The sequence below is a fragment of the Lagopus muta genome, chromosome 10, assembly GCF_023343835.1.
Source record: "Lagopus muta isolate bLagMut1 chromosome 10, bLagMut1 primary, whole genome shotgun sequence".
Lineage (NCBI taxonomy): Eukaryota > Metazoa > Chordata > Aves > Galliformes > Phasianidae > Lagopus > Lagopus muta.
Window position 1 is genome coordinate 1889564 of NC_064442.1, and position 27197 is coordinate 1916760.

The 27197-nt window shown below is 42.7% G+C and overlaps 1 protein-coding gene across 2 annotated transcripts in view; it reads right to left on the reverse strand.

The window, feature by feature from the left end:
• The window catches only part of MAP2K1 (mitogen-activated protein kinase kinase 1), a 31748-nt gene extending 6546 nt beyond the window's left edge, over window positions 1-25202 (reverse strand). Inside the window, exons 1-5 of one of the 2 annotated variants that reach the window (XM_048956575.1) lie at window positions 24811-25202; window positions 10800-11010; window positions 8416-8562; window positions 5472-5549; window positions 4890-4941 (exon numbers count right to left, since the gene is read on the reverse strand). In XM_048956575.1, coding sequence (XP_048812532.1) covers window positions 4890-4941; window positions 5472-5549; window positions 8416-8562; window positions 10800-11010; window positions 24811-24890 — 568 coding nt within the window. In that variant the 5' untranslated portion in view covers window positions 24891-25202. Of the gene's footprint in view, window positions 1-4889; window positions 4942-5471; window positions 5550-8415; window positions 8563-10799; window positions 11011-14370; window positions 14448-24810 lie in introns of those variants that run through there. The other variant, XM_048956574.1, reaches the window with a different exon arrangement.
• Between the last annotated feature and the right edge of the window lie 1995 nt (window positions 25203-27197).

A 27197-nucleotide genomic window follows, 5' to 3' on the forward strand; every position in this document is an offset into this window, starting at 1 on the left:
CTAATTTCACAAAGTGAACTTTGGCAGCCACACTCACTTCTTTGATTTCTGGAGATGCTTTGGAACAGCAGTCCACAGTCATAGCCTTTTTTATTTATTTATTTATTTTTAAACTTTTAGACACAAATATCATGTCACTTATTTTGGTGACTGCAGTACTGACCTTAGTTTGATGTCAATGAGGTATCACAGGAAAGATTAACACTAATGTGACTCCTCATCACTGGAAGATGATCCCCATGCAGAAGGAGATCCCTCACTGAACAAAATCCCTCGAGATTGGAAACAAAGACCAAGCTGTATTTCAGTTGTTTCTCCCTGAGGAAACCCAGAACTTCAACACATGGCTACATTTACTTGCTCTTAGAAATTGTGACTGCACTTCTTGCTTCCTGAAATCACCTTTCTAAAACCAGGAAACTGATGCTGTCCAGCACACTGCATACACAAGTTCTCCTCCGGCTTGCCCACTTCACTTGGAATGAGCATCAGCCCATAGAAAATCCCCACAGTGATATCACTGATAAACTACTCCTCAGTCTTAACACAAAGGAAATCGCATCCGTGCACAGCTTCCTTCTCCTGTAAGGAAAGAAAATCCCAGCTGCTTTTGCTTTTCCCAGCTACATGGGAGTATTCAGCTGATGTTCTGTATAAAAGCTAAGTAGAAAATGGTGTCTGCAAAATAAACCAGAAGCACTGCAGAGCCTGGACAAATTCTAGAGGCCATATCTTTTGTGGGCCAACACATCCATGCACTTCTATTACTCCAGTTCAGTACAGACAAATCCCCAATTACCTCTGCAGCTCATGAATATTTCATGTTCATAATTAAAGGGCAAAAAATAACATTAGCATTCCACTGCCAATGAACTAGATGACATTCTCCTCATTAAAAAAATATCACATTCTAGAAACCATCTGGTCTTATGAAGACTTAACTTTTACCTGTAGCATTTTGCTAGCTTATATTTAATTACACACCACAGCTTCCTTACAATAGCACAGCAAGTCATGACTGCTCACTGGCATTGTATACAAAATCTGCCCTACCCTGAGCATTTTCATTTGTCTCAAGGCCTCCAGTGTGATCAGAATGTGATGTTAAGAATGCTGCTGTCCTTCCAGTCCTCTAAATGCAGCCTGCAGTGCTATTTTAACTCCAGAACGTCTGAGCACTTAAGCAGTTTCTCTGGAAACCAAAAAGATTTGTAATGCCAAACGAAACAGGAATGCCAAGGTACGCTTCAAAAATGTGTGCTCTATCATGCAAGAAAAGGAAAAATCTAGAAAGGAAGAGCAGCTTTGCTACAGAAGCAAAGTACATTGCTTTGAAAGAAAATGAAAGGACCTCTCATGCATCCCCATGGTCTGTTTAGCAGCAGGGCTGTGCAGTGCTGGAGATGCTCTTAAGTCACTCCAGACAGGTGGCTGTGGGACACTCAGCATTAACTAGCTCCCTCTTCAAAAGAGAATTTCTGGGATTTATAGGCTGTCATGGAACCTCGACAAGCTGTGCCTCATCTGCCTGAGCCCTGCTCAGCCTCACAGGAGCAGAAGCTGGTTCAGGATGAAAGAGTGAAGGCACTGGACATTACTGCAACAATTCTTTTTGTAGGGAAGGCGAGTAGCCAGGGACTCGAGAACGTCTTGGAGCACATTATGGGCATCTTACAGTCACCCAAACATTTAAAAGAAAGTACATATCTGTTGCCACAGGTTCTCAGCTGTACAACTATCCTCTGAACACTCAGAGAAGCACAGGCCAGACCTCCAAGACAGGAGGGGCATCATACACATCACAATTGAAAATGACCTTAGCTGCTTGATCCCTTCTCTATATCTATCACACATATATAACCAGGAGCCTTCTGAGAGCTTTCCCACATGATGATTCTTGTTTTAAGTAATTTCTCAGGGCAGGGTCTTGTGAGAATGATCTAGGAAACAGCACACTAAACAGACTGTTAACAGCAATCCCTCTGTGTTGTACCTCCTGCTCTGGAGCTGTAGGTTGCAACCAGAGCTCAGAAACCTCACAGAGCACTTCTGTGCAAGAGGAGACTTTCCAGACATTATTATAACTCAGACTGTACTTTGTTGAACTTTGATTAATTTACAGTGTTTCTATTTATTCAGAAACAAAAAACAGCAAAAAGTTTGCGTGTATTAAAAACTTGTCAAAACACTTGGCAATTAGAGACAGGACATTCATTTCCTTCTCATTTGCTGCCTTCCGGTGTTAACCACAAAAGTAAACCAGAGCACAGAAGTAGCACATCTATACAAGTCACTGTTACAAGTATCTTTATTCAGCAGAATAGGAGCTGCTGTGAGAGGACACCTACCATGGTCACACTCCTTGCCCCTTCCTTTTCTGGGCCTGGTTCATGTCCCACCGTTTGTCTTTTGAGAGCTTGGCAATTTCTACCTGTTCTTTTCAGAGAACCCAAACAAAGCACAGTAGTCCAGATGAGCCAGCAGTCTATAAAAAGACTATTTTCCATTCCCTCCTTAATAACCCCTAATGACTTCTTCCTTGAGCTGTCTGTAATGACACGTGAGTGCTTTGCCTCAGAAGTCACAGCTAGTTCAGGCACACTAAACTGAGCCTCATGATGAGCAGCAACCACATCCCATTTTTTGGGGGTCTTTTATGATTCTAACAACTACTTGATCAATCCAAGAAAATGCATCATTGACAAGTTCTGCAGATTTTTTTATTTTATTCCTTCTTTTCAGCTCAGCATTATTTGCCTAACAGCAATCTCTTGCATTCAGAATGCAGGGCACTATTTCCTGCAGGGGTTTACAGAGAAGCTGTTAACATCTTGCCATAAGAGCCTTATCATGAAGTGCACCCCTGTCCATGATGATATCATAGCAGTCCTACGTTCATGGGTGAAACCAGTCAAAGAACCAGAAAAAAAGCAGGATGCCTACAAGGTTCCAGGGATGCACAAAGACTCCCCCAGAGCTTATTTTCCAGTCTCGCACGCTATCAAAACCAGTCACTGAGAACTGCACGCTGATCTGCTGGCTATGTAACAGCTGTTTGGGTTTAGAACAGCTCTCCTCCACACCACCTTTTTTGTATGCTTACATTTTACATCTTACCACTAAGAGACACTTCACAGCATCATCTACCTCTGCTCCTCCCAGTACACTCATCCACCTGGTCATTCCAAACTGTTGCTGATACTATGATGCCAAATGCACTGATGGACTGAATTGCTCCCTGGAAATAAGTTACCAAAGACCTTGCTCTCTTGAGATTTTAGAATGGGTTTTCTTTGCTCTTCTTTCACACACCAGTGTTTAGTGAGATTACCTATTTATAAGCCTCTTGCTCTCATCACAACATAAAACCAAAATCCTTGTTAAACCAGGCCCAACTCTGGAACAAGGCACACACGTCAAGTGTTGGTCACATCATGTCAGCGCAGGACCAATCATCAGAGTGCACACTACAGAAGGCAGAGAAGTAGAACAAGTCTCCAATGATTACAGCTATGCCTCCAAAATAATGCTGACTCAGTTACACCAGAAGTGTGCTTTTAGTAGTACTGTTTATTTCAGCTGGGATTCGAGAATGAAGCAGTCTGGAAAATCATGGCTATCAGAAAGAGCTGCACCTGCACCAGAAGGCTTTTCCCAGGTCAATGTACTGCTATTGCCATGCTGCAGACCTGGCCTCAGTTTGGCTTTGCAAGATAGCCCCCTTAACCCAAGGCTGGGTGATTCCAAGAGTTCTTAAAGAATAAAGTCATTGAAAAGCTAAGAACGTAAAATGGAGATGTAAGAACTTGTAAGAGACACGTGGCTTTGCAACTACCATCAGAAGTCTCTAGGAGCCTCCAGTCTCCTTTCTCCAGCAGAGAGCTGTATTTGATTGCTTTAAAAAATTAACAGTGATGTATAATAAACACAGTCTACTTCACGTAGAAGGTGATCGTACAACAGATTGCATAAATCAGACTTGGCCAGCAATTAGCAAACATACTCAGACACATTAATGTCTGATGAAGATATTTTTACAGTCTCAAGATTGGTCTCATATGGTACGAGACTCAGCAAACAGCTGGCATGCTGTACACATACTGCACAATCACTGTATGAGTGCTGCCATTCAAACCAAGATACGAAATGCTCCACTTCCACTCTTCAGTATACACATGTCAGGAACAAGGGAACTCATTATCTTATCACATCAAGTGTCATTTTTCTTTCATGGAACATGCCACAGATTAATGGAAGAGCTAGGCTTCTAAAAGGGCAATTATAAGCTGAAAATCAGGTAGGGCATTTATTTTACAATCAAGTAACCCTGGCAGTACAGAAATGACAATTTGATGTAACTACTGAAAAAAAAATATGTTTTTAAAAGTCTGTAAATATAGAAGTTACTATCCTGCAAGACAAATGTTTGTAAGTTGTATGCAGGACAGCTGGTAGAAAGACCAACTTTTACAAGTCAGTACATAAAATATGGTTGAACAACTCAGGTCCTTTAATATATCCCTATCTTGCTTGCAAAGCGAGTATCCCTGTCTCAAGCTGGATTCCCAGCTCTAAGACAACTCCCATCTACACAAGCAACCCTGGCAGCAAGCAGTTTCAACCAGAGACAAATTCTGTGTGTGCTATAATAGAAGCATGCATGAGCTCAGATAAAGTAAGGATAGTAGAAGCTGAAGACAGATGACAGCTGTAGAAGAAATGTTAAGTTTGCTTTACACTGCTAAAACAAAAACAAAGACCAACAAAAACAACCCCCAAAGCCCCCTGAATCAAAATCCTATTGAACCACAAGGTATTTATCATGGAAGTATTTTTAACTCGAATAAAAATTACATCGAAGGAGACTTGCAATATAAAATTTATCTCACCTCTGTGCATTATTTTATGCTTTTCTCTCAGATACGTGAGTCCTTTTATTACCTGAAAACAAGTAAAATAAAAATTTTACATTTATGAAACAAAAGATAATTGCGTGCTTTTCTTCTACAAGGATTCTAACTGAATACTAATTACATTTTGGGGCTTCTGTTACATTAACACTGCAAGGGAATGTTTTGTTTAAATTTACCCCTCCAGCTCATACTGAAAAACAGACTCAAGAGGATCCTCAGTGCATGCTTTGCATACACACAGCTTGTTGAACAGTAAATACCAGAAAGATCATATTAAAAAAACAAAACAATTAATGAAATGTTACTTCTGTTCTTATCCAGAAGCACCCACTGATACAGAGGAAAATGAAAGCAAATGCAGTGAAGTGTGTGACTTGTTCTGGGCTACCAAATAGTGACACGTCAGAGATGGCCTTCTTTTCAAAGCAAACACACTTTAAAACCCAGGAATGCTTCTCTCTGCCACATCTTTCAGTCCTGGAGTGGCTGCTTCCTGCGTTACTGAGCTGAGATGCACCCCAGCCACCCACAGCCTTTGGGAGCAACAAGCACACTTACTGCAATGCTGACTTTGCCCAGTATCTGCTCTGGAATTCTTCCAGCCTTTTTCAGCACTTGATCCAACGAGCCACCATCCTGGGAATAAATATTTCAGTAGTCAAGCTTTAATCAAACTTCTCTAAAATATTTTTTTAAATGTAAGACTATAGTCTGAAGATTGCATTTAGGGAGAAATGTTACTTCTCACATTTTAACATTGTTATGATTCATATCTAAAATAAATAAATAAATAAATAAAATCATTCCTTAATGGGAATTACTCCATTTTATGCTTACTTTCTGGCCAGGAACAACATCCACTCAAACACTTCACACAGTCATCTTTGATAGGAGTGCTTCCATGGCCTGACACTTGTTTAGAGGGGCTGCCCACAAACAGCTGTTGACCAAACATCTCGAGTTCTACAAGCATCTACAGCTTGCAGTTTGATGCACCATCATACAATACTCTTCCCCTCCAAAGATGGAATAAGAAGGACTGCAGTACTGAATATTTTGTTATTGATCACCAGGGTGCAAATGCTGGAAAATATAGAGCTGCTTTTTAAATAGATAGGTGTTAATAGCACTGTGATTACATCTGTCCCCCTCATCCCCAGAGTAAATCCTACAGAGAGGAAACTGACTTCTATTAGCTCTGTGCATCTGGAGTGATTGTCAGCTTCCAAGGGAAGAAAGCACCAAAACATAGATAAGTGTGTCATGGTTTTGTGCTCTTTCCATTGGTATTCACATAACACCACCCAGTGCACTGGGAGTTAGAAAGTTAATGATGCGGAATATCGACGAGAAACCATAAAACCATGACAAAATGTTTCTTGAAGTTCCACCATAAATAACAGCCTCACTAATCTTAAGTTGTTAAATAAACCAAATGCACGCACAGACACCCCAAGCAATGTAAAATACACTGCACTGTTGCTAAGGGCTTCTAGGAAGCAAAACTGGTTTAGTGTTTTGAGCGTATGAAGCAACAAAAGGCTTGTGCATAAATTTTAGATTTGCCCAAATACAAAACACACCGAGACACCAGAATGTCATTTCTCAAGCTTAAAAGGAAGAAACAAAAAAACAGATCAGATCTGCCAGTAATGGAGGCAGAAATCCAGCACAACCAAGTCATTTCCTCCTGCCTTAACCCACCCTTTGGCAGTTTGCATATCTAGATGGTGAAGAAAGGAGAAAAGCTAGAATAAAAAGCTTTAGAATTTGAAGACTAACACCTGAAAGTCTTATGAGTAAGAAATGGTAATAAAGTTCTCCACTTGATTAAAAAATGCACCAGTAGATACGTATAAATATATACATACGTGTACAAATATACATAAACCCAAATAGATGAAGTATCATACAGGCAGACTGCACCTCTTGACAGCTATCTCTGCCAGGACACTGTTATATCAGCAAGTTTCTTACAGAAGAGAAAGAACCTCTTCTTACCCCCTGAGGAATAGCTGCAATTCTGGAAGAGGCTCAATACAACTCAGCTGCCTGGAAATGCTGGCTGCAAACATCAGCATCTTTCAGGAACAGACTCCAACCTTTTTGCATGTCAAATACCTGCTGCTAAGCAAGACTAAGCATTCATCTGGAGTTTATCCACCTAAAATACCAAACCCTGAAGTCGCCAGTTTCCAGGTCTTTTCCACCTGTAATTTGTTTGAACACGTTTTGCTAAAGTATGGATTTTGACTGATGTTAATTAAACGAAAGGAGATTCATCTAATCTCTTTCCCAAAAAGAATGCACTTCCCACCTAGTGATCTGCATTACGTCAACAACTTAATCACTTAATTAAGACAAGTAATCCACCTTCCTTGTTCCATACCTCCTTAATCAGCTGTTCTTTTCATAAAATCCTGGCTCTAGTCCATTCAATTCAGCACTGAAACAATGGATTTCACACTGCCTTCTCTTCCATTGAAAAGATATCCACCACCAGAGATATCATTCCCTGCTAAGGAACTTCTAAAACCCAGTTGCTCCTGTTATTTTATTCCTTGCAGATGTGAACATCTGTGGCATTTAATCATCTATGTAAGCAATGCCCAGTTATTTTAACATTTTTCTTGTTTTCCATTACCATTAATTCTGAGATGCTAAGTTCTTTGTAATTCCCAATAGTCACTTGTATTTCAGGAGTGTGCACACTTTCTAGTCAGCCAGAACATGCTTTAACAAAAATGGATCATGATCACTTGTTCCTTAGCAACCATCAATTTCTTCTAAAAATTTCAGTAGGAGAAGACCAGAGAAGCACTAAAACAATCACATGTACTTTCCAGAGAAAGTAAGATTTCTCTCCAAAGAAACAGTTTTGTCAGGAAAAGAAATCTTCAGTCTTACTGTATGGCATGTTGTTAAAAAATTCCTCACATAAGCAAGAAAAACATTCATTAACCTTTAATTACAGAAAATTGACTTCACATTTGCCTTTCTATAACCACAGGGAGCCACACAGTGCCCAGAATAGTGAGTACTTTTCTATTAAAATGAAACTCACTAAAATATTTTTGGTCTTTAAAACACTGTCTAAATTCCCTGTGGGCCTGTTCACCTCTTGGGAAGCAATTTTTGTCTGCATTTCCTGTAAAAATTTGGAAGAGACAAAACATGGATTCATCTGAAGCACAAGAAGTTCTGTCTCGTCATGAGAGCTACTAAGGACCCCGCAGGTGTCATAGCAGCCAGTGTCATCTGCACGCTCTTAATACTGCAGAAAATCAAAAGTAAACCAGAACAAGCATCTGAAGAGCAAGATCAGAATGAATTCTGAAATATTGCATATAAAGTACCATGGATATAGGAGAAGAAATTGGGAATCAGAAATGGTTTCAGGTTCTTTACTCACACAAGAAAGTCCACTTTGTGAACTCCTGACACATTTTGAATGTACAGCCTGTTAAAAACTTCAGGTTACAACTGATTAGTGTGCACTTACCATGTGTTCCATGCAAATGCTGATTTCCCCATCGCTGTAAAAAGCTCCATAAAAGCCCACTATGTATGGTGAATTGCACTCATGTAGAACCTGCAGCTCACGGATGATCTGGTTTCGAATAGCTGGCTTGATCTCTAGATGAATCAACTGCAAAATAATCCGTTCTTATTATTTTCTTAGTGGCAAGGGATCTTCCAGAAAGAAGAGCTTGTTCAGAGGGTGTGAGGCTCTATGCCCCAGAAGTTTCCAAAGCCCAGATGGGTAACCCAGCCCACTCTGACCATACAAGTGTCTGCTTCAAGCAGGTCAGCCCTCGCAGCCTCCCAAGGCCCTTTCCCATCACAGCTCCCTGTGGCTCAACTGTAAAGTAATTCTTATTTTCATAGCAACAAAGGGAAAGACAAAACACTACAATACAGCATGAAGAAGTTGAAGCATTATTGTTCGTGAGAAATACTAGATTAAGAGCAAAAAACATGAAGAAGTTATCCCTAAAATAGACTGCATTATATAATCCAACAGATGTTCTCCATGTATTCTGTCTCCATGCCATCTCTGAGCGAGAACCTCCAAATCTTTCAGGAATTTCTCATTAAAAAGCGGCCAAAAAAACCCTATTTTGGTTAAAAGTTCTAAGGAGTAAAAGCTATTACAGGAAAGTCTATTAAAACTACTGACACTACCCCATTACTGACAGGTAATACTGTTACACTGAAAAAAGTTAGGGTCTGATAAACCAGTAACAGCATCTGGTAGGACTGCAGAACGTCACATGCAAGACCTGAGGGTAAGACAAGTTTATCAACAGGATGCTGTTCTCATATGTAAATTTTTGAGGAGGTAGAGGTTTCTATCCACAAGCTGCAGGAGTAGTACCTGCATCCCCAGTAAGTCTTAGGTATTTTTTCCCCTCCACTCAAAGTTCTACCAAAACAAACTTTGAATGAACATCTATCACATAAAACAGAGAAGAATTTGTAGTTCCCCCAATATGGATAGAAAGTAAAAAATAAGCAATCAAAATCTCAAGCTCTGATTATGGAACTAGAAGTTAATATATTGAAGAAAACTGCAGTTCAAACATCTCAGTTGCAGCCAATGTTGATGAACTGGGGTAAAATTCCCTGTTAAACTTACAGTATGTAAAAAAATAATCAGGTAAATTTATTTAGTTCAAGAAAGCCTCAGTGACTTCCACTGTCTTAATTCCCACCCTTTAGAGTGGGCATTTCTCAACACTTCTCTCAACTGTCTCTATACTGAGCATTAATAATAACCTGGTTATTATTAAAGTCAGTCTGTGCACATCTTCCTTTATTTTTCTGAAGGTAACTGCTCTCTTCTTCAAAGGCTTACAGCAATTTCTTTAAATTCCTGATTGAAAAATGGAAATTTTCAGTGCAGTGCAATAACAGCACCTGCCATTTGAGCATGCCCTAAGTTTTACCATGCTGGAAGGCTGCACTGTTTCCCATGAAGCAGGTTACCCTGCCAGCTTCCTGACCCACTGTGGTACATTGATGCATTCCAGACACAGTGATCCTTAAGAAGTGCCACCTGTGCAGGGAACATCATTCACAGAAGGAAGAGGCATGAGGTACCAGAACAGAAATAGTCCTATAGAGTCACAGCTGCATCTCCAGAACTGTATTTGGTTCCCAGGGATTTTGAGAGAAAGTGAAAGCTCCTCTTATATATGAGATTTAAAATATCAAGCTATTTAAGGAACAAATTCTCAGTTCTCTTATAAGGTAGGTCACAAGTGCTATTGGTTTTGCAGCATAAAGCTGAATCACTGATATGCACTATCCCCAGAAGGTTGAGTGCCTTTTTGCACAGAATCCACCTCCACCCAAAAGGAAACTAAAACAGGAAACATCACTGTATTCCAGCACATTCCCTCATCTTAAGTTTTCTAAGCTTTCATTTTTTTCAGTATCCTCTAGAGGCCCTTTCCTGGTCTGCAGCTGTAAAGGAAGCTATTGCAGAGTATATGTTTTTTCCACTCCTCTAAACTTTTGACCCAGAGTACAAGGTATCACTGCTTTCCCTAACTTGCAGCTTTTGGTAACTCCATAGGCCTCCTACTTATAAGAGAGGCGACTGCATTCTCTCTGAAAGACAAACACAGCTGGAAAGATCCCATATGTCAAAATGAAGGGAAAGGAGAAGATGAAAGAGGGGAAGCAATACTTAACCTCTCATCACTAACATGGAATGCTGAGAAATCAGAAGCACAGGATAAGCAAGACTAACTTCTACTTTCCAGTAAGCTGGCACTAAGCAGTCCTTTGTGTGTCAGCATCACTTATTTCTCTGAATTATATTTCAGAGAGCCTGCTTAATAAAGATTGTTCTAAATGCCTTGGTTTCAAGGCACTCACCTTTCTTGCCATGATGAGGCCAGAAGGCTTATGAGACACTTTGAACACCACCCCACCATTCCCTGCTCCCAGCTCACTGATCTTCTCAAAGTCGTCATCCTTCAGCTCCCCAACTTTCTGTTTCTGGGTAAGGAAAGCTTCAAGGCGCTTCCGCTGCTGTTCATCCAACTCTAGCTCCTCCAGCTTCTTCTGAAGCGCTTCCAAGTTTGTCCTGCACACCAAGAAGAACAAGCTGGCTGTTAGGCAGCTCGAGCTTACTTAACAGTGCTGAAAGAGGAAGAGCAATAGACCATTGAGCTCACAGACTGAATACATCACATTTTGTACCTGTACATTTGTTACCTAGAAGGAACAGACTCATACAGTCACCCTCACGAAGTAGATATTATTGGATCTCTGCTTTAAGAAAGCAGCATTTTATTCCAGATAAAGCAGTGACAAACACAAGCAGGCAATACCCTGTTTCCTGCATCGTTGAGGTGCTGTCTGAATGCACACATGTGAAGCTCTGGTATCAACAGGAGTGGGCTTAATGACTCAGCAGCATTCCTGATCACAGATCTCGTGAATCACTGCACATCTTCCCAGGCTGTTTTTAGTCCCACATTTTCAAGGATTACCATTACCAAGGATTACCAAGGATTGTCATTTCCAACAGAGTCTGTGTGTTTAATCCATTGATTTTTCACACAACTATATAATTAATTCAACTAGGTATCAATAGTTAATTCTTTAAATAATTAGACTTCAGATCCTGAGAAAACACCCCATACCAGTTATTTGAAAACTTAAATGCTGACTTACAATTCTGTTTCCAATTGAAACTGTAGGTTTCCACAGGAATAAACAATAACAGCAAATATCTGATTTGTTCAGCCAAATTTAAGGCAATGTTCACTTGGGAATGCAGAATGAAAGACTGGAAGAGAATCTGCTTCTACAGTCTACACCACTCTCCATTAAAAATAATAATAATAAAAAAAATACAATTAAGATTCAGCAGTAAGCAAAAGAACCATTTCTATTCATCACTTGATAAAACATACAGCAGAGAGGCACGTTCCCTGAGCAGCCAGGATGGTGCTGTGAGGATGAGGCCAATCCCCCAGGACACAAGGACAAAAAACACTCAGACTCCATGGGACAGAGTCCCAGGGTGAGACCCTCAACTTCTTAATTAGGAAGCCTGCACCTCCAGACACAATAACAATTTTGATTTGAGTGCAGCCCAAGGTACAGGCAACGTAAATAATATAATAAAATAAATATATATAAATATATATTTATTTTTATATATTATAAATATTATATATATGTATATATAAATAAATATAAATATTTATTAAAAATATAAAATAAAATAATATAAAGCCCACAAGCATTCACAGCTCTTCCCTGTCAAATGATCACTCAAAGTTTAAGCAGTGACACACTCTTATTTGGTTTATCAGTTTAAGCATGTTAGACAGGATGCAATCAAAGCTAACATAGGAAGTGATAACACTTCCAAGAGGTAAACAAAGAAGGTGACAGAATGAGACCTCTGATAGAAAGGTGAGCTGTGTTCAGTCACTTGTTTTTGTATTTAATCAGTCCAGGCGTAGGATTAGCAAACGATGAGAAAGTAATGTCTATTTGCATGCTAAAAAGAGAAAATAAAGAACAAGTTCCACAGAAATATTTGCTCTGGGTGAATGCACTTGAGGAAATGCTGCTCAAAACCAGAACAGTCTTACATAGTAAACTGAGAAACTTTTTCTACTGAAATTATACCACAGAAATAAAAGTAACCTTATGGTGCATGTGCTCCATTTCTGAGCTATCCTACAAAAAGGAAATGCCACCTCATTTCTGGCCTCATCAAGTGCTTCATACCAGCAGCATCAAACGGGAAGGCAGCCAAACATCCTAGAGCATCCCAAGGAGCTTCCCTCTGCAGATAATAAGCACAGCTCGTAAGAACATCACAAGTCTGTACATCAGACTGACTCGCAAGATGACCCACAAAGAAACATTTTTGAACTCTGATTACTAACATTAAAATGAAGCAGATACATCACCAGATGCTTTATCTCCAGGTCACCCACTGAGACCTTATCAGGGAACTTCAATTTCCTATGGGAAAAAAAAACCCAACAAAAACAACCCTTCCAATCTGCCCTGGCAAGAAGCCATCCCTGCATTCTTGCACAAATTCTGAGCAGGAATGCTGAACTCGCTGTCATTTCACAGACTGCTTAAGGCAGGGCTGCTCACTTAGAACAATAGAGGAACCAGAGCCACAGGAACAGAACCCGACATCGCTTTCCTCACTCTGCTTGGCAGAAAACAGCTATTGAGTTTTTGCTCTGAAGCAGAAGAGCCTTTCTGCGCCTGGAGACAACACCAGGATGCCTGTGCACGTGGCCTGGAGCAGACAACGTGTCAGTGTGAGGGAACAAACACTCAGTCAGGCTGATGCTTTGGAATGACAGACAACAACTTGCTAAGACAGCATTCATTTCATCTGTGTTAGTTTTATACAGGTATGCATTACATTTGATTCAACAACAACAAAAAATTGCTTGTTTCAATCTCAAACTCTGCACTTAGAGAGAGGCATTTCCTTGCCTGACTGCATAAGTCACAGCTGGTGCTTTTGTTCAAACAAACACGTCAGGTTTCTCCACTTATCCAGAACATGGCCATGGTAGCAAAAAAATATGAAGGCAAAACAGATCTCTGCTCCCATCTGAGGCCAGACTCACTTCTCCAGAGGGGAAAAACAAAGCCTCAGAACTCCTGTCAGTTTCACACAGCAAACCAGGACCGGAACCAGCAGCGTGCTCCAAGCTTAACGGCAGGGCCTCCGTTACCTGCAGTGACGTGCAGTAACAGCAGTTCAGCTCTCAGGTCTCACTTGCATTTTTCAGAACCAATTATTTAACTGTAAAATTAGTGAATCTGAAAACTTCCAAAGAAATTCACCCCAAGAAAGTCACTGTCCAAATTACTGCCCAGATTATAACAGTAACTGGAGGTGGTTGGGTACAGTTACCTTCTGTCTTGCCCTTTGTTACCTTTTTTTTTTTTTTTTTTTAACCCTCTCTCATTCTGGTCACTCGGTTGGGGCATTTGAAATTGATTAAATAAGGGTATTTGAAGCATTAAAATAGCTGGTACTAATCTAGCACCAGTATTCAAGGGAAGTGAGAGTTAGGAAGCTGCAGACTTGGATTCTGGCTTCTGCAGCAATCCTGCTCCCAACCAGTAACTGGGACCATTATCTGAACCATCACAGCATGAAGGCAGAACAACACTGAAGAGCAAAGAGCACACAGGAACAGACATGTAGGTAACAGGTACATCACTGCACTCCAAGTTTTACAAATTAAACCAAAACAGCAAATACAGAAGATGGAATACACAGTGCAATGCTACAGAAGGACCCCCAAAGATGCCATGGAAGTTCTAAAAGCAGCAGAACGCAGGCGTGCCAACAGCCGCCTCCAGAAGCAGCACTAGGAGGTACTCAATCTTGCACAGAACTTACTCAAAAAGACAGATTCCTATTAAAATTCATCACCATTACCTCCTGCAGTCTTGGAGCTGTTTTTTCACTGTCACAAAGCTATGTCTTTGCCAGGGTTCCATCAAAGCAGGACCGAAGCACCAGGTTATCATCCAATTTACTGCTATCAGTTCCAAAGCCAAGCACACACTAACACAGTGCACCAGGGAAAGAATCCAGCCTTTGTAACGTGACCATTGAATGAAGCAGCAGGGAGGTCAGTGCTGTTCTCCCCGTTTGTTAAAGACACAGTGTAATCCCACAGGACGCGTTCAATAATTGCCTCCTTCATCAGTGGGAAGGAATGGGTGAAGATGCTGTACAGCTAGCTGACAATACCACGTTATAAAGCACTGTCTTAACTCCTGAACTTCAGGGGCAATTATTACAAAGATTTCTCATCTCGATGAAGAAAATAAGTCAAAAGCAACCAAAACTTCAACTTCACATTCAATACAAGTTTGAGGTTGTTTTCCTCTTACAAAGGCAGCAGTAACTCACTGGTGCTCTGGAGGTGGAATCATCCCTGCCTGCACTCCATCAGGTCACATCCTCCCCATTAAGTAGACTCTGCTTCTCTCTTTTCACATTCTAAGAACAGTAACAGTCACGCAGTACTTCTGTAACCTCTGAAGTATCACAGTGCACAACAGAACTCGACTACAGAGCACTTCCCAGCCAACCACACAGAAAACACTCGAGTCCAGCAGCAACCTCCCATCCTCTGACGTTCAGGGAGAAATTCCCCCTCTGCACCTGCCTACAGGATGCCTCATACCAGTGAGTGAGGGGATACTGCTGAGCAACTCTCTTTCCTTGCTCTGATTTTCACACTTATGTTGGGTGAAGAGGAGCAACTGATTCTGCAAAGGGTGCTCCCTCTGTACACGGGCGGAAGGCAAGAGGAGCCTTCAGCTCACACTTTTAGGGGCAGCCACCTCAGCACTGAAGAAAGCACTTCTGAAGGAGATGCATTAGGCACCTGAGAGCACTGCCGCTCTCTGAGCTGAGAAAGGGAAGAGAAATACTGCCATAGTCTTCTGCTACGTAATGCAGTAAGAAGAGAGAGCTTCTTGCTCTTAGTTCACACTTACAGTACTCTACATCCTTGAGATTTTCTTTAAGCTCACTTTAACAAAACCTAAATTAATGCTGAAGTCTGCATTAACACTACACTCAAGCCCAAAGTCTACTTGAGAAAAGAATGAAACTGGAAGAGAAAGCAGAAACCCAATGCCATCTTTAACAGTAATTTGTCACATAGCTGTTCAAAGCTATCACTATCGGCTTTGCAAGCGGAACAATTAGCAAAAGAGAAAGCATAAAGAAGTACATTCACTTGCAGCTCTGCTGTCAGATGAGGACACAAGCTGAGGGGCTGTTTTCTAGAACAGTGACAGTAATACTTTCCCCAAGCCTACTCAGCTGTCAATCTAAAGGAGAAAGTAGGCAGTTCACTACATTATTTCCACAAACCACCTCAACCAGGGAGTTGAAACAAAATAGGAAGAACATGAAGGCATTCTGCAGTATTGAGAAGACAAACGGCTGTTTTGTTTGACAGTGCCAAACCTGGGCAATAAGGCTTTTGGGGGAAAAATAATAATAATTTAACTTTGTCTTTAGCAAAGTACAGTTCAGAGAATAGGATGGAAAATGTGATCTGAGCAGTCCACAGCTCACAGGACAGGTGCCTCTGCTGCTGGGCTGACTCCAGGGCAGCCTCAGAGAGCATGCAAATAAAACACCACAGAGATCTGACCTCACTCTGTGCGATCAACGTGGGAAAAATACAGTTTTCCAACTCCCATTCATTTTCAGTACTGCATATTACAGGTAATCATTATTTATGAAGGACCTATGGGACATAGGATTGCCCAATATAAGTGCTCTTGACTAGCATTAAAATTAACACCTCAACACACCATTCTGTTTTCAGGATGCAGAGATGGCATGGCACATTTGGAGAAAAAGCAGATCATTCCGAATCACAACTATTTCTCAGTAAAAGGTATGTGAAACTCACCCAAATTTTCCTGTCTGAAAAGCTTCCTACCAGGCCAATTCTACTTAAAATATATTTCTCATTTATCTAAAGCCAAAACGTGTGTGTTCTAAAGAAAATGCAATGCAATGTTGGGTCTCTAACAACTGGCACAAGCTGAGAGTCCCCACAGCTGAGCCACGAGGTAGGCATTCGTGTTTTGCTCAAGCCCAACCAGTGCACCACAGAACTTCTCAGACTGTTTTTGTTTGTTTGTTTGTTTTTCCTAAACAAGCAGAACTGTCAGATAACACATCTGATCTGAAGGCTGAGCTCCCCTTTTGCTCCTGGAGCCTTTGGCAGCTGCTCGCAGGCACCATTTGGTTACAGACCTCCAACCTGGGCAGCAGCAGCAGCTGCCAGCAGGGCTCCAGCCCACTTTCCACATTTGATGCTGTGGCTAAGCTTTACAACCAGCATCCTGCTCAGTCAATTGCTTTCTCTGGACCTGCTGTAGTGTTGAAAGAGAAGTTTGTAGCAAATTAACTCTGCAATCTCTATTTTAAAAGACTCCCAAGAACTGCATCACCAAGTTCTGCACCTTCCTGCCACACACAGCTGTGCACCCATCGCTGCTATTCCCAGCCACAGGGCTATCCACACTTCCTTATGGACACAAGGCTGATGGAGATTCAAAACAACACAGAGGATAAACAGATCTTATCAAGTTCTAATCACCAGACCACACGTGTGCATTGCCATGTCCTGATTTTCAATTATTTTAAGTAAGTCTCCAAACCCTTGAGTAGAATTTAATAAAAGCAAGGGCTAGGTGGGGCAATAGCAACAGCTACAGTATCCTCACAACTCCCTGATGGGTAAGGACATAGCTTTAGTGACACCAAGGTAACAAAGAGATGGAGTTACAGTATCTGCTTGCAACGCCCCAGCGCCAAGATCACAACTCCGAGCCTCAGGGGCAGAGCAGAGGAGCAGGAATGCTGCCAAGAGCTGCAACTGAGCATCAGGGATGGGGAAAGAAGTGCCTGAATATGCAGATAAAAACATAACAAAAGCTATAGCTGGGACTCAGAGAAAACTAAACAGAACATTTAGATCTTTCCCCAAATTTGAAGGAGATTTAAGACAGAGTACTACTAATATTACCATTTACTAAAGGAAATAATCATTTGGATTTTATATGCACAGAAATATCCATATACATACACCCATATATAAAGGCAGAATATCTCTACACAAAAAGAGAGTGTTAATTTCCTCGTAGAATATCCATTTGTATCAGATTCTTGCATTGGAGCCATTGACTCATCTTCCCACCACACTGGAAAAAGCTCTAGAAGAGCAAAGAGTCATAAAAACAACACAAAGAAAAAGAAACAAGCTTCCAGGAAGCTTTGTTTTGAAAGCCTTCAGGTAGGTACTTAGGAAGGTGCTCGTCTGTGCAGGAGTCACACACCGGGAGCAGCGTGGAGCTGCCTGCTCGTGCTCTCAGGTGTAACACACAGCAACAGATGCCCCCTGCACTTCCTCCTGCTGTCAGCAGGAAAAGCCCTGCTGCAATTGACTCTCCTGTTGCTCGGACTGAGTCAGGTTAAGGACAGCTTCTCACCAGATGTTGGCAAAGGGATTTCCAGCAGTGAGTCTGTCTTCCCCAGTTGCTCAATTCCTGCAGCGCTGACTGGCAGGCAGCTTTCCTAAGCATAACAGAGACTGCCCGAATAAATAATACAGAACATGTATCAACCAGAAATCATCTGATTGCTCATTTCCAACAATGTATCAGTAAGCCTACAGAACAAAAGTTTCATTGCTCTTAGGGAGAAAGAACAGCCTCCCCCAAAATTCAGCCAGCTACAAACTGATGCTGCCAACTAAACTGCTCCCTCGGACAGCCACGCTGGTGCTCTGGCAGTGGGATCCAGAAACCTTCCAACCACAGCCCACCCACAGGGCAATAATGGAGAACAAATGCAGCTGCCAGGAGCTGTACAGAGGGTAACGTGGGAAAGAGCATGGGGGGGAGCTTTTGTATGAGAATGTTTGGAATGTGAAGACCATCCAACAGACAATTCCTTCCTCCGTTCATTTCAGAACATCCCTCCCATGCACGTTCCAAAACTCACTTGATATCCACTCCAACAGCTGCCTGATGAACTTCCTGCCTCAAGAAAATTCCCTACAATCCTCAAGGCTTTTTAGTTCCTCCAGACAATGCTGCAGCAAACATCCTTTGCCCACATTAACAACAGTAGCACTACTGACATGCCAAACAAATAATTTGAGTGCATAGGAGGTTTGCCTTGTTCCTTTCCAACTTTCCTTTCCAAAGGGTCATTTTCAGCTGCTGAGTAACACTGAAAGGTCTCAGAAGTAATCTGGTCCTCTCCAAAGGAAAATCGAGGACTATTCAATTAAAAGATGTACTGATCAGAAGTTGTTGTAACTGCTGGATTTCAGTGCATCTCCGTGTCCCTTGCAGGCACTGCCATGTAACCCTACAACAACCAGAGCTCTTGCCACAAGACACTGCTCTGCCCCATTCTGCTCCAGCCATTCATTCCTAAGCCACCCAGAACACAGGCATTTAAACAACAGCAAAACATCACCTGCCAAACCTATCTGAGATTATTCAGTGAGGAAAGCTCTCAGTTCAACACAGATCAATGGTTCACTGGAAGAGATGGGACAAGGAAAGCACCAGGAACACACAGGCAGAGCAAGAAGAGGACGGAGGCTCTGGAGCAGCAGGATCTTGCATGTGCCCCATTGTGAAATCCCACCTTTGTAATTCTATCTGCAGAACTGGTACGGGCAGAAAAAAAGAGTCAGGATCCAAACTAGCAGCTGGCACATGGCTTACCTCAGATCCCAGCAGAATACAGCAACACTAGTTCTTACTGCACAGTTTAGTTGGTGCTCCTAAACTGATTGAGGCTTTCTGAACAATGACAAAGTCGTGAGGAATGACAGTAAGTTTCCATGAGGGTAATAACACCCAAGCACAACATGACTCCACACTCTTACATCAGTGCTAACTGTCCTACAAATCTTTCCTACATCACACCTGGCAGACAGCCTCTAGTCTGCAATTAAGAACAGCACAGGTCAACTTGTCACTTGCAGTAGTTATTACTTGTGTATCAGCTGTGTGTGCTTACTTAAGTATTTTCCCAGCATGTGCATCCACAAACAGTGTAAAGAGGTAAGACTTAAACAAGCTTTTACCGTTTTGTTATGACATATCATGTGCTCTATTAGCTTATTATTAAAATGTTATTTCTAATTCAATGAAGGACAGTGTCAGACTGAAGCAGATTAAGAAATTCACTACATATGTTTTAACCGAAATTTGGAGAACTTAGCAAACAACAAAACACTTCTCTTAAAAGTATCCAGCATTTATGACATTATGCCTAAAATGTGTTCTCATACCACACGCACCGGCTAATTCTTCATTAGCAGGCAGTGGGAAGAAAGGAAGATTTTTTCCCCCTTAGGTGTTTCCAGCTCTGCAGTAATTCTGTGTACACATTTAACAAAACTGCAATCCTGCCAGCTCACTCACATCCCACCTCCCAGCACACTGCACACATGTGAAAACGCCCTGAAGTCCAAGGAGTTCCACACAGGGGCTGCCTCTCAGCAGACTGCGTTTTTAAAATAATAAACATCTATACAGAAGTAAATGCAAAGCCAACAAGCAGAAGTGACACAGCAAGCATTACAATGAACAAACTGGCAAAGATCTTCTTTTCGCTTCATTTAAACTGATAGCCAGGAAAAGTGAGCAAAAAGCTTTGCTCTGTACAGGAGAAACTCAGAGCAAGGCCTGCTCCCCACAGCCTCTGACTGCTGCTCCCCTCACATCCCTCCAGGTTTCAATGCAAGCCTGAAGACCACAGAAATAAAAACCAGCCTCCCACTCCAGCCAACTATTCAAAGCCCAAACTGAAGTTGCCTTCAGAAGGATACTGACAAACACACATGTTGCGAGACGCACAGTAAACAACTTCAGAACACTTCAATACAAATTGGAGTTCAAACCACTTTTGGATAATTCCCAAATTATTCTTTGACAATCAAATAGAAGCAGCTGTACTCCTAGATCATGGCAGCTAAGTCAGAGCCTTCCTTCATGAACTGAAAGAGAACAGCTAGCAAGCAACAAGAAAAAGCTAACATATGTTAAGAATCTGAGTGCTCCCTTACAACTGGATTTTGCTGGTAACAGGAAGTTGCTCCACAACATCTTTGGACTTTTGCTCAAGTCACATCCCGTGGAAAAAAAATATATATATACAGTTTCTAAGATGATACAAACCTGAGGCAGTGTTTGCTTGCATTCCTCTCAAAGAGCTGCCTCCTTACAGCGCCTTAAAGGAAGATGTTAACTCCACCTTTCCTTTCACATTTTCTTCTAGTTAAATAGAAGTGTTCTTTCATACTGTTTTTAATGCAGCTCGACAAGAATATCTTACTCTGCTATTCTACCTCATAAGATAACTCACCGTGTCACACCTGAGATGAGCACCATGCTATTGCTCTAGAGCAGGAATCAGAGCTTAGCCTGCTCTGGGGAGAAATCGGTTGACAGGAGGATACACAAGTTGTGTATTTGGAATTCTTTAAACAGACTGGGGGGGAAAAAACAGTACTTAACTGCAATTGCCTTCTCAATATAAATGCTTACACAATAGAAAGGCAGTGACATTAAATCCAAGTTCCAGGCATTTCTGGAAAGTTCCAATTATATTACCAGAGACAGTAGTCATCTTTATTTACTCAGCAAAGGGAAACAGCTCGGCTTCGGAGTAGCTATGGCAATAGGCAGACAGACCTAAATGTAAGCGACGGGCAGGCAAAGCAATCACAAAGTGTCTCTTCTGAAATTAAAGACTGTAAGCAGTGACAAACACTAACACACAGCTTAACTGCAGCATTAATCACTTCCACGACAGACAAAGGAACTCAAAAAATTAAGGTTTCGTCACATTTTGAGGCTTGTTGGATTTTCCTGTTCAATGACAAAAATATATGGACTGTCTTTCACTTCTTCAAATGAACGTTTGATAATACTCTGATATATGCCAAAACATCCTATACACCTGATCTATCATTAAACACAACTTCTGTCTCAAGATATGGATTTAATCAGGTTTTACATAAATATATAAACACCTCTGGACATGGGAATTTTAATGCCAAATCCTGAGAGCAGTGGAAGACAAACCCATTATGCAGTCCAACTGGTAAGTTACACCTTGCAGTCAATAAAAAACAGTGACTTTTAAATAAATTGAGGAATTTCTAGCAATTGGTAACAGCTGTCAGATATTCCAAGGGACAAGGAAAAGAAGTTTTAGAGGAAGAGAAAGTAGTTTTTTAGCTGCTAAAGAGTGAACCATCCCAACAACATCGGCCAAAAGAGCAGAAGTATACCTCTCATTACATTCAATTGTAATCTTTCTCCCATTTTCTCTGGGAAATCTTCACACATGCATGCCTGCACAGCTCCAAAAGTACCAGAAAATAAATGAAGAAGCCAGCAGCTGGCAAGTGGCACCTGGCTTCATCCTGATGATCTCAAGCAACAAGGCACCAGGACAGCAGTACAGGCCCGGCCCTGCAATAACTGCTCCACAGCAGGAAGCACCAAAGCAGGAGCGAAGCTCCCAGCACAGAAGGATCTCAGCCAGTTCTCTCTGCTGCACAGGAGGGCAGCCAGGGGATTTGGAAGGCACCAGAGAGAAGCAAAATACACTGTACAAATTATTAAAGTAATAACTACGCATAACATGCTACAAATACACAACCTGCTGTCAGAGAAATACATTATGAAATTGAGGAAAATATCCAGTATCTGCATATTTACATCACAGGCACCTCCATTCTCCTTCATAAGACTTCATCAGGGTTTAAAACATATTCATGTGAGTTAGAATCAAGCCCCAGCACATACTTCAAACACACCTCACACCACAAGCTTGTTCTCACTCCAGTCAATGAATTCCCAGTGCCAAACAAGGATGAGGACACGGGCAGGAGGTGCAGGAAGCAGGGCACCCTGAGTCATCTCCTCTTATTTCTGCCTTTTCCACTTCCTTTCTGCCAGGAAGCAGAAGTACCATATGCACGCAATCCTAGAAATATCAAGCTTCGGTATTTTAAAGCCAACAAGGGTACATGGCCCCCCATAATCTCTTCAGAATATGCTGCAGAGCCTTCAGACTGACAGCCAGCAAGTTGCTGATGTTTAACACGAGATTGCTCATCACCAACCTACATCCATTTGGTTTTGTACCAACACTGTCTTCAGGCCCAACAAACCTTCCTTCACTCATTTGCAGAGAACAGCCATCTCACCTCTCAGTCTTCATTTTACTTCACTAAATAATTTGAGATTTTTTTTTCATCCCTTCTCAAGAGGTTCTGCACTCTGGAGAAGAACAGAGAAGCAGCAAAGATCACTCGTGCCAAAGCAACAGGTCTGTGTATTCTGGAAGCAGATGAGCGGCTGGAGACTCATGGCCAAAATTCCATTAAGTCAGGAACAAAGCTTTACAAAGCATTCGCGTGGTACTCAAACACCTCTACTGTTTATTTCAACTGCTGAGCAAGAGGAAAAATTACTGAGCAGATAATCAATCACCTTGCAGAAAAAGTAGAAAACCAAAACTTTTTCAGCTTTATTCCAAAGTCACTTCCAAATTCTGAAGCAATTATTCTTAATTTAAAGTCTTTCACAATGAGGATGTAATATCTGCAGGATGAGATAAACTAATTCTGGCTGTGTATGCACAACAGGCTACTGGAGCTGCTTCTTCACTGAGCTGTTTTTTAAAGATACTTGATACAACTTTAAACTTGGCAAAAGCCAGATACAGTTCTAATGCATAACAAAGAGCAGAAGCTCAGGAGATGCATATACCAAATGAATTAATGCGCAAAACAAAGTGCAGCAAGACAGCCCATCAGTGTAAACACAGCCCAGTACTCCCATGAGCCTCCCCAAGTTTCCAACATTATCAGATAGTAAAAATAATTAATATGATAACATTCACTGTATGAAAAAATATTTAAGAACCACAGCATTTAATACAGTATGCCTTCTGATTCACTTTTGGTAGCAAAACAAGAAAGCGATAGGTGCATCACATTTACTGCATCAAAAAACAACGTGCAAAAGGTATCCCTGAAAACGAAATCGACTTATCCACAAATGCCTTGAAGAAAGTCACCTAGAAGGTACTATACAGATGAATATGAAAATAAGACCTTTTTGCCTCTTGATGCAGAAGAAAACCTGCATAATATTTCAGATTTATTTCTTGGATACAGCTGCAAATTCCTGCCACGGGAGACTTTTTGAAGAGCTCATCCTTCAGCTCACCATCAAAAGACTTTGCTAGAAGTGCCACAGCTGGAGCTGCAAGATACCGAGTGCGCTCTGTGATGCTCAGGTGGTTAAGTAAGATCTGAGCCTGCCTGAAAATGTGGCAACAACAGCAGCACACGTGGAACACTTTCAGCCTGAGACGTGCACATCTTGCTGCAGTTCTGCACTGTGTTCCCTGACAGCAGAACATAAGCACATTAGAGCGCAGCTTGGGTATCCAAGGAGCTAACCATACAGGGGAAGGAATCCGTCCTTACACACACACACAGCTCACACCTCTGTTACCAGGAAGCCCATCACCTCTGCTTAAAAACTAAGTGGTGAACACAGATCTACCAACCTCATGGAAACTCTTTTGTAACAAATACCGTGTGGTGCTGACACCGGCTGCAAAACTGAAGTCCCACAATAACCCTGCAAGCAAATGGAACAGTTCTGCACTCCCTGTCCTCACTCTCTGCTCAAGGCACACTGGTGGCTTGCTCAGACCCCATGTCTTTTCTCTCAGCACACAACACTTAACTATGTTACACCCAAGCAAGCTCAAAGGCATTTTCTCCCAACACACCCCCTGACATATCCAGCGTTACACACTAATTACTGGAAGATTTACTCAGATTAGTGCTGGTTTAGCTTAAAACCAAGGAAGGAAAAAGAAACCCACACTTTCCCTAAGATCTGTGACTCCTGATGCACACACCTATGAAAAATACACTGTTAGAAGTGTAGGATTTGGCCCTCGTTGTGTAATTATATAACCTCAGAACGTAACAGACCCCATCACCGACACAGAGTTCTGCCTTCCAGCTCACCTCACGCACCCGCCCAGCGCTGCTCTCCACCCCGACGCCGCCCGCTGCCCGCTGAGAAGCCCCGCGGCAGCTCAGCCCGAGGGGCTCGGCACGGCACGGCACGCTGCTGAAGCCGGGCCGCCCCGGGCGGGGGAGCCGCAGGGAAGGAGCGGCGCCGCAGCCCCTCAGCATCCCCGGTTCGAGTCCCTAGAGGGGCGGCCGCGCCCGGCCCCCCAGCGAGCGCCCCGCCGGCCCCGGGCTCCACTCACTCGGCAGAGCTGGTCCCGTTGACGGCGGAGCCATCCGGAGCGGGGTTGAGCTGGATCGGCCCCGGCTTCTTCTTGGGCATGTTCCCCCCCGGCCGGCGCAGATCGTGACAGACGGAACGGCCGCGGCCCCACTTCGGCCAGGTCCGAGGGACTTCCCGAGGCGAAGCAAACTTCGGAGCCGCCCCTCAGCGCCGGAGCAGCACGGGGCCGCCTCCCGACAAGGAGCCGAGGCCACGACGCCGCCGCTCCGACGCAGCGCGGCCGTCGACCCGTCAGCGCCGATCTGCCGGGCGGAACGGCACCGAGCCCCGTACCGACAGCTCCCGACGGAGAAAAACTGCCCGGGCTCAAAATGCGCCCTTCCCCGACACTGCGGCTGCGCACACCGCCCGGACGGAACGGCGCGCAGGCGCGGCCAGCGGGCGCGTGTGCACTGAGGGCGGTGAAGCCGAGCCGATGCTGTGCCCGCACCGCGCTGCCCTGCGCTGTGAAGCTCCGCACCACCCGCTCTGGGTGCTGAGCTTTCACACGGCGCGGCACGGCGGGGACGTGCCCTGCTTCACATGTCCCGAAACTTGGTGGAAGTTCGGGCTGTCGGTGAGAATTCTGCCAGCGGTGTCGTGTCCTCCGCAGAGAAAAGCGCGGTGTTAAGCGACACGTTACCAAGCACGTCCCTTATTTCTCTCACAGTCGTTAATGTACCCGTGTTGCTGTACTTAGAATTACAGCCTCCACTTCAGTCTTGTGGAATGGCTGCTTGTTTTTCTCCGAAGTAAATCTTTGAAGCAAAAAACGGAAAAAGGGAGATTATAGTTAAAAAATAAATAAGTAGCCAAACGAGTCTACGAATCACAGAATCACAGAGCGGCACAGGTTGGAAGGGGCCTTGAGGATCATGAATCTTCAACCCTGCTGCCACGGGCAGGGCCACCAACCTCCCCATCCATTACGAGACCATATGAAATACCAAATATTTTTTTTCTTACTTCTGTGGTCTGCATGCTTACAGCTGCTGCTGTAAGGGACGATCGGATTTGGCCACAGGAGTGTTCCGTGCCTTGATGTGATGCTGACTTCAGGTGTCTCTGTGCAGCTGTGCTGTGCGTGGCTTCCCATGAGGCCTTTATGGAGCTCTGTGATGGGGCTGAGCTTAAAGAGAGAAACATCCACAGAAACAAGAGGTTCAAGTACCACAATAAAGGGTAATAAGGGCCCTTCTGCTGTAGGATAGAAGCAGAATGCTGCCTTGCTTCAACAGAATGAGCTCACCTTACCAGCGAGGTTCTTTGTTATAGAAAAATGATACTTTTTTCCTTTTTTTTTTTTTGCCCACTTTTTAAGTAGAAAAGATATAATCCTTGTTTCTGCAGTGCTGCAGCCCATGGACGTGGATCCCCCACCATATCCAAGAAGGGACAGCTCTCTCCTCACACTGCTAATGCGGTCCGGTGCTGCCTTTGACAAAACACTGAACTTGTGTTTTAAAGAGCCCAGAAACAAAGTGATGTTACACTGACTGAATACAGACACAAACTGACGGGTGTAGATGTGAGCTGATGGCACTGCAGGGCCCGTTCCCATGTATCTGCTCTGCCATTGCTGCATTCCTCAGCACTGTTACACCTCTGATTCACACAGAGACCAACAACAGCTGGTGCTCAGGCTTAGCTCAAAGCATTGCCTTCTTTGGGTTTTGCTGTTGCTCGTTTTTAATGGTGTCCATCATGCTGATATAGATAGGCATGTGATTGTTTCCTGGATAACTGATTACATGATAGCTTTGTATGGATGAAATATTTGTAAGTCTGTTTGAATTTCTGTAGGACCAATAGGTTCAACTGGTGTAATTGCAATGGAAAAATAAGCCTGTTTTCCAGCACAAAACAAAATGGGTTTGGGGAGTTCAGATGTTCTTGGTGAAAGGAACAGGCGTTTCTGAAGGTGGATCATACAGGAAAAGGCAACAAATGTAAGGTGGTGTAATCTCTGTGCACGACTTCTGAACAGCGAGACTTCCTGATTTACTGATCAATCACCACTGGGAAAAACAGAACTGAAATGCGTCCCTGTAAACATAAACAGGTCAAAAAAAGCTTCTTCTCATTACCGCTTTTCTTTCACAACTGGCCTACAAGCCCCTGCCTTGTGTCCTGCTTCTTGCATAAAAAGGAAAGGATAATATTTGACGTGATCAAATACTTTACAACTTATATGAGGTTAACAAGGTATAAATCACCAACGCCTTAATTCAGATAACATAGCAAAATCTGATTTCCCACCACACACACACCGGCACCAACATACCCATTTTGCCAATGGTTTATTGGATGGGGAACACTTCTACTGTGCAAACAGGAAAACTCTTCAGATGTAGAAATATCCAATCT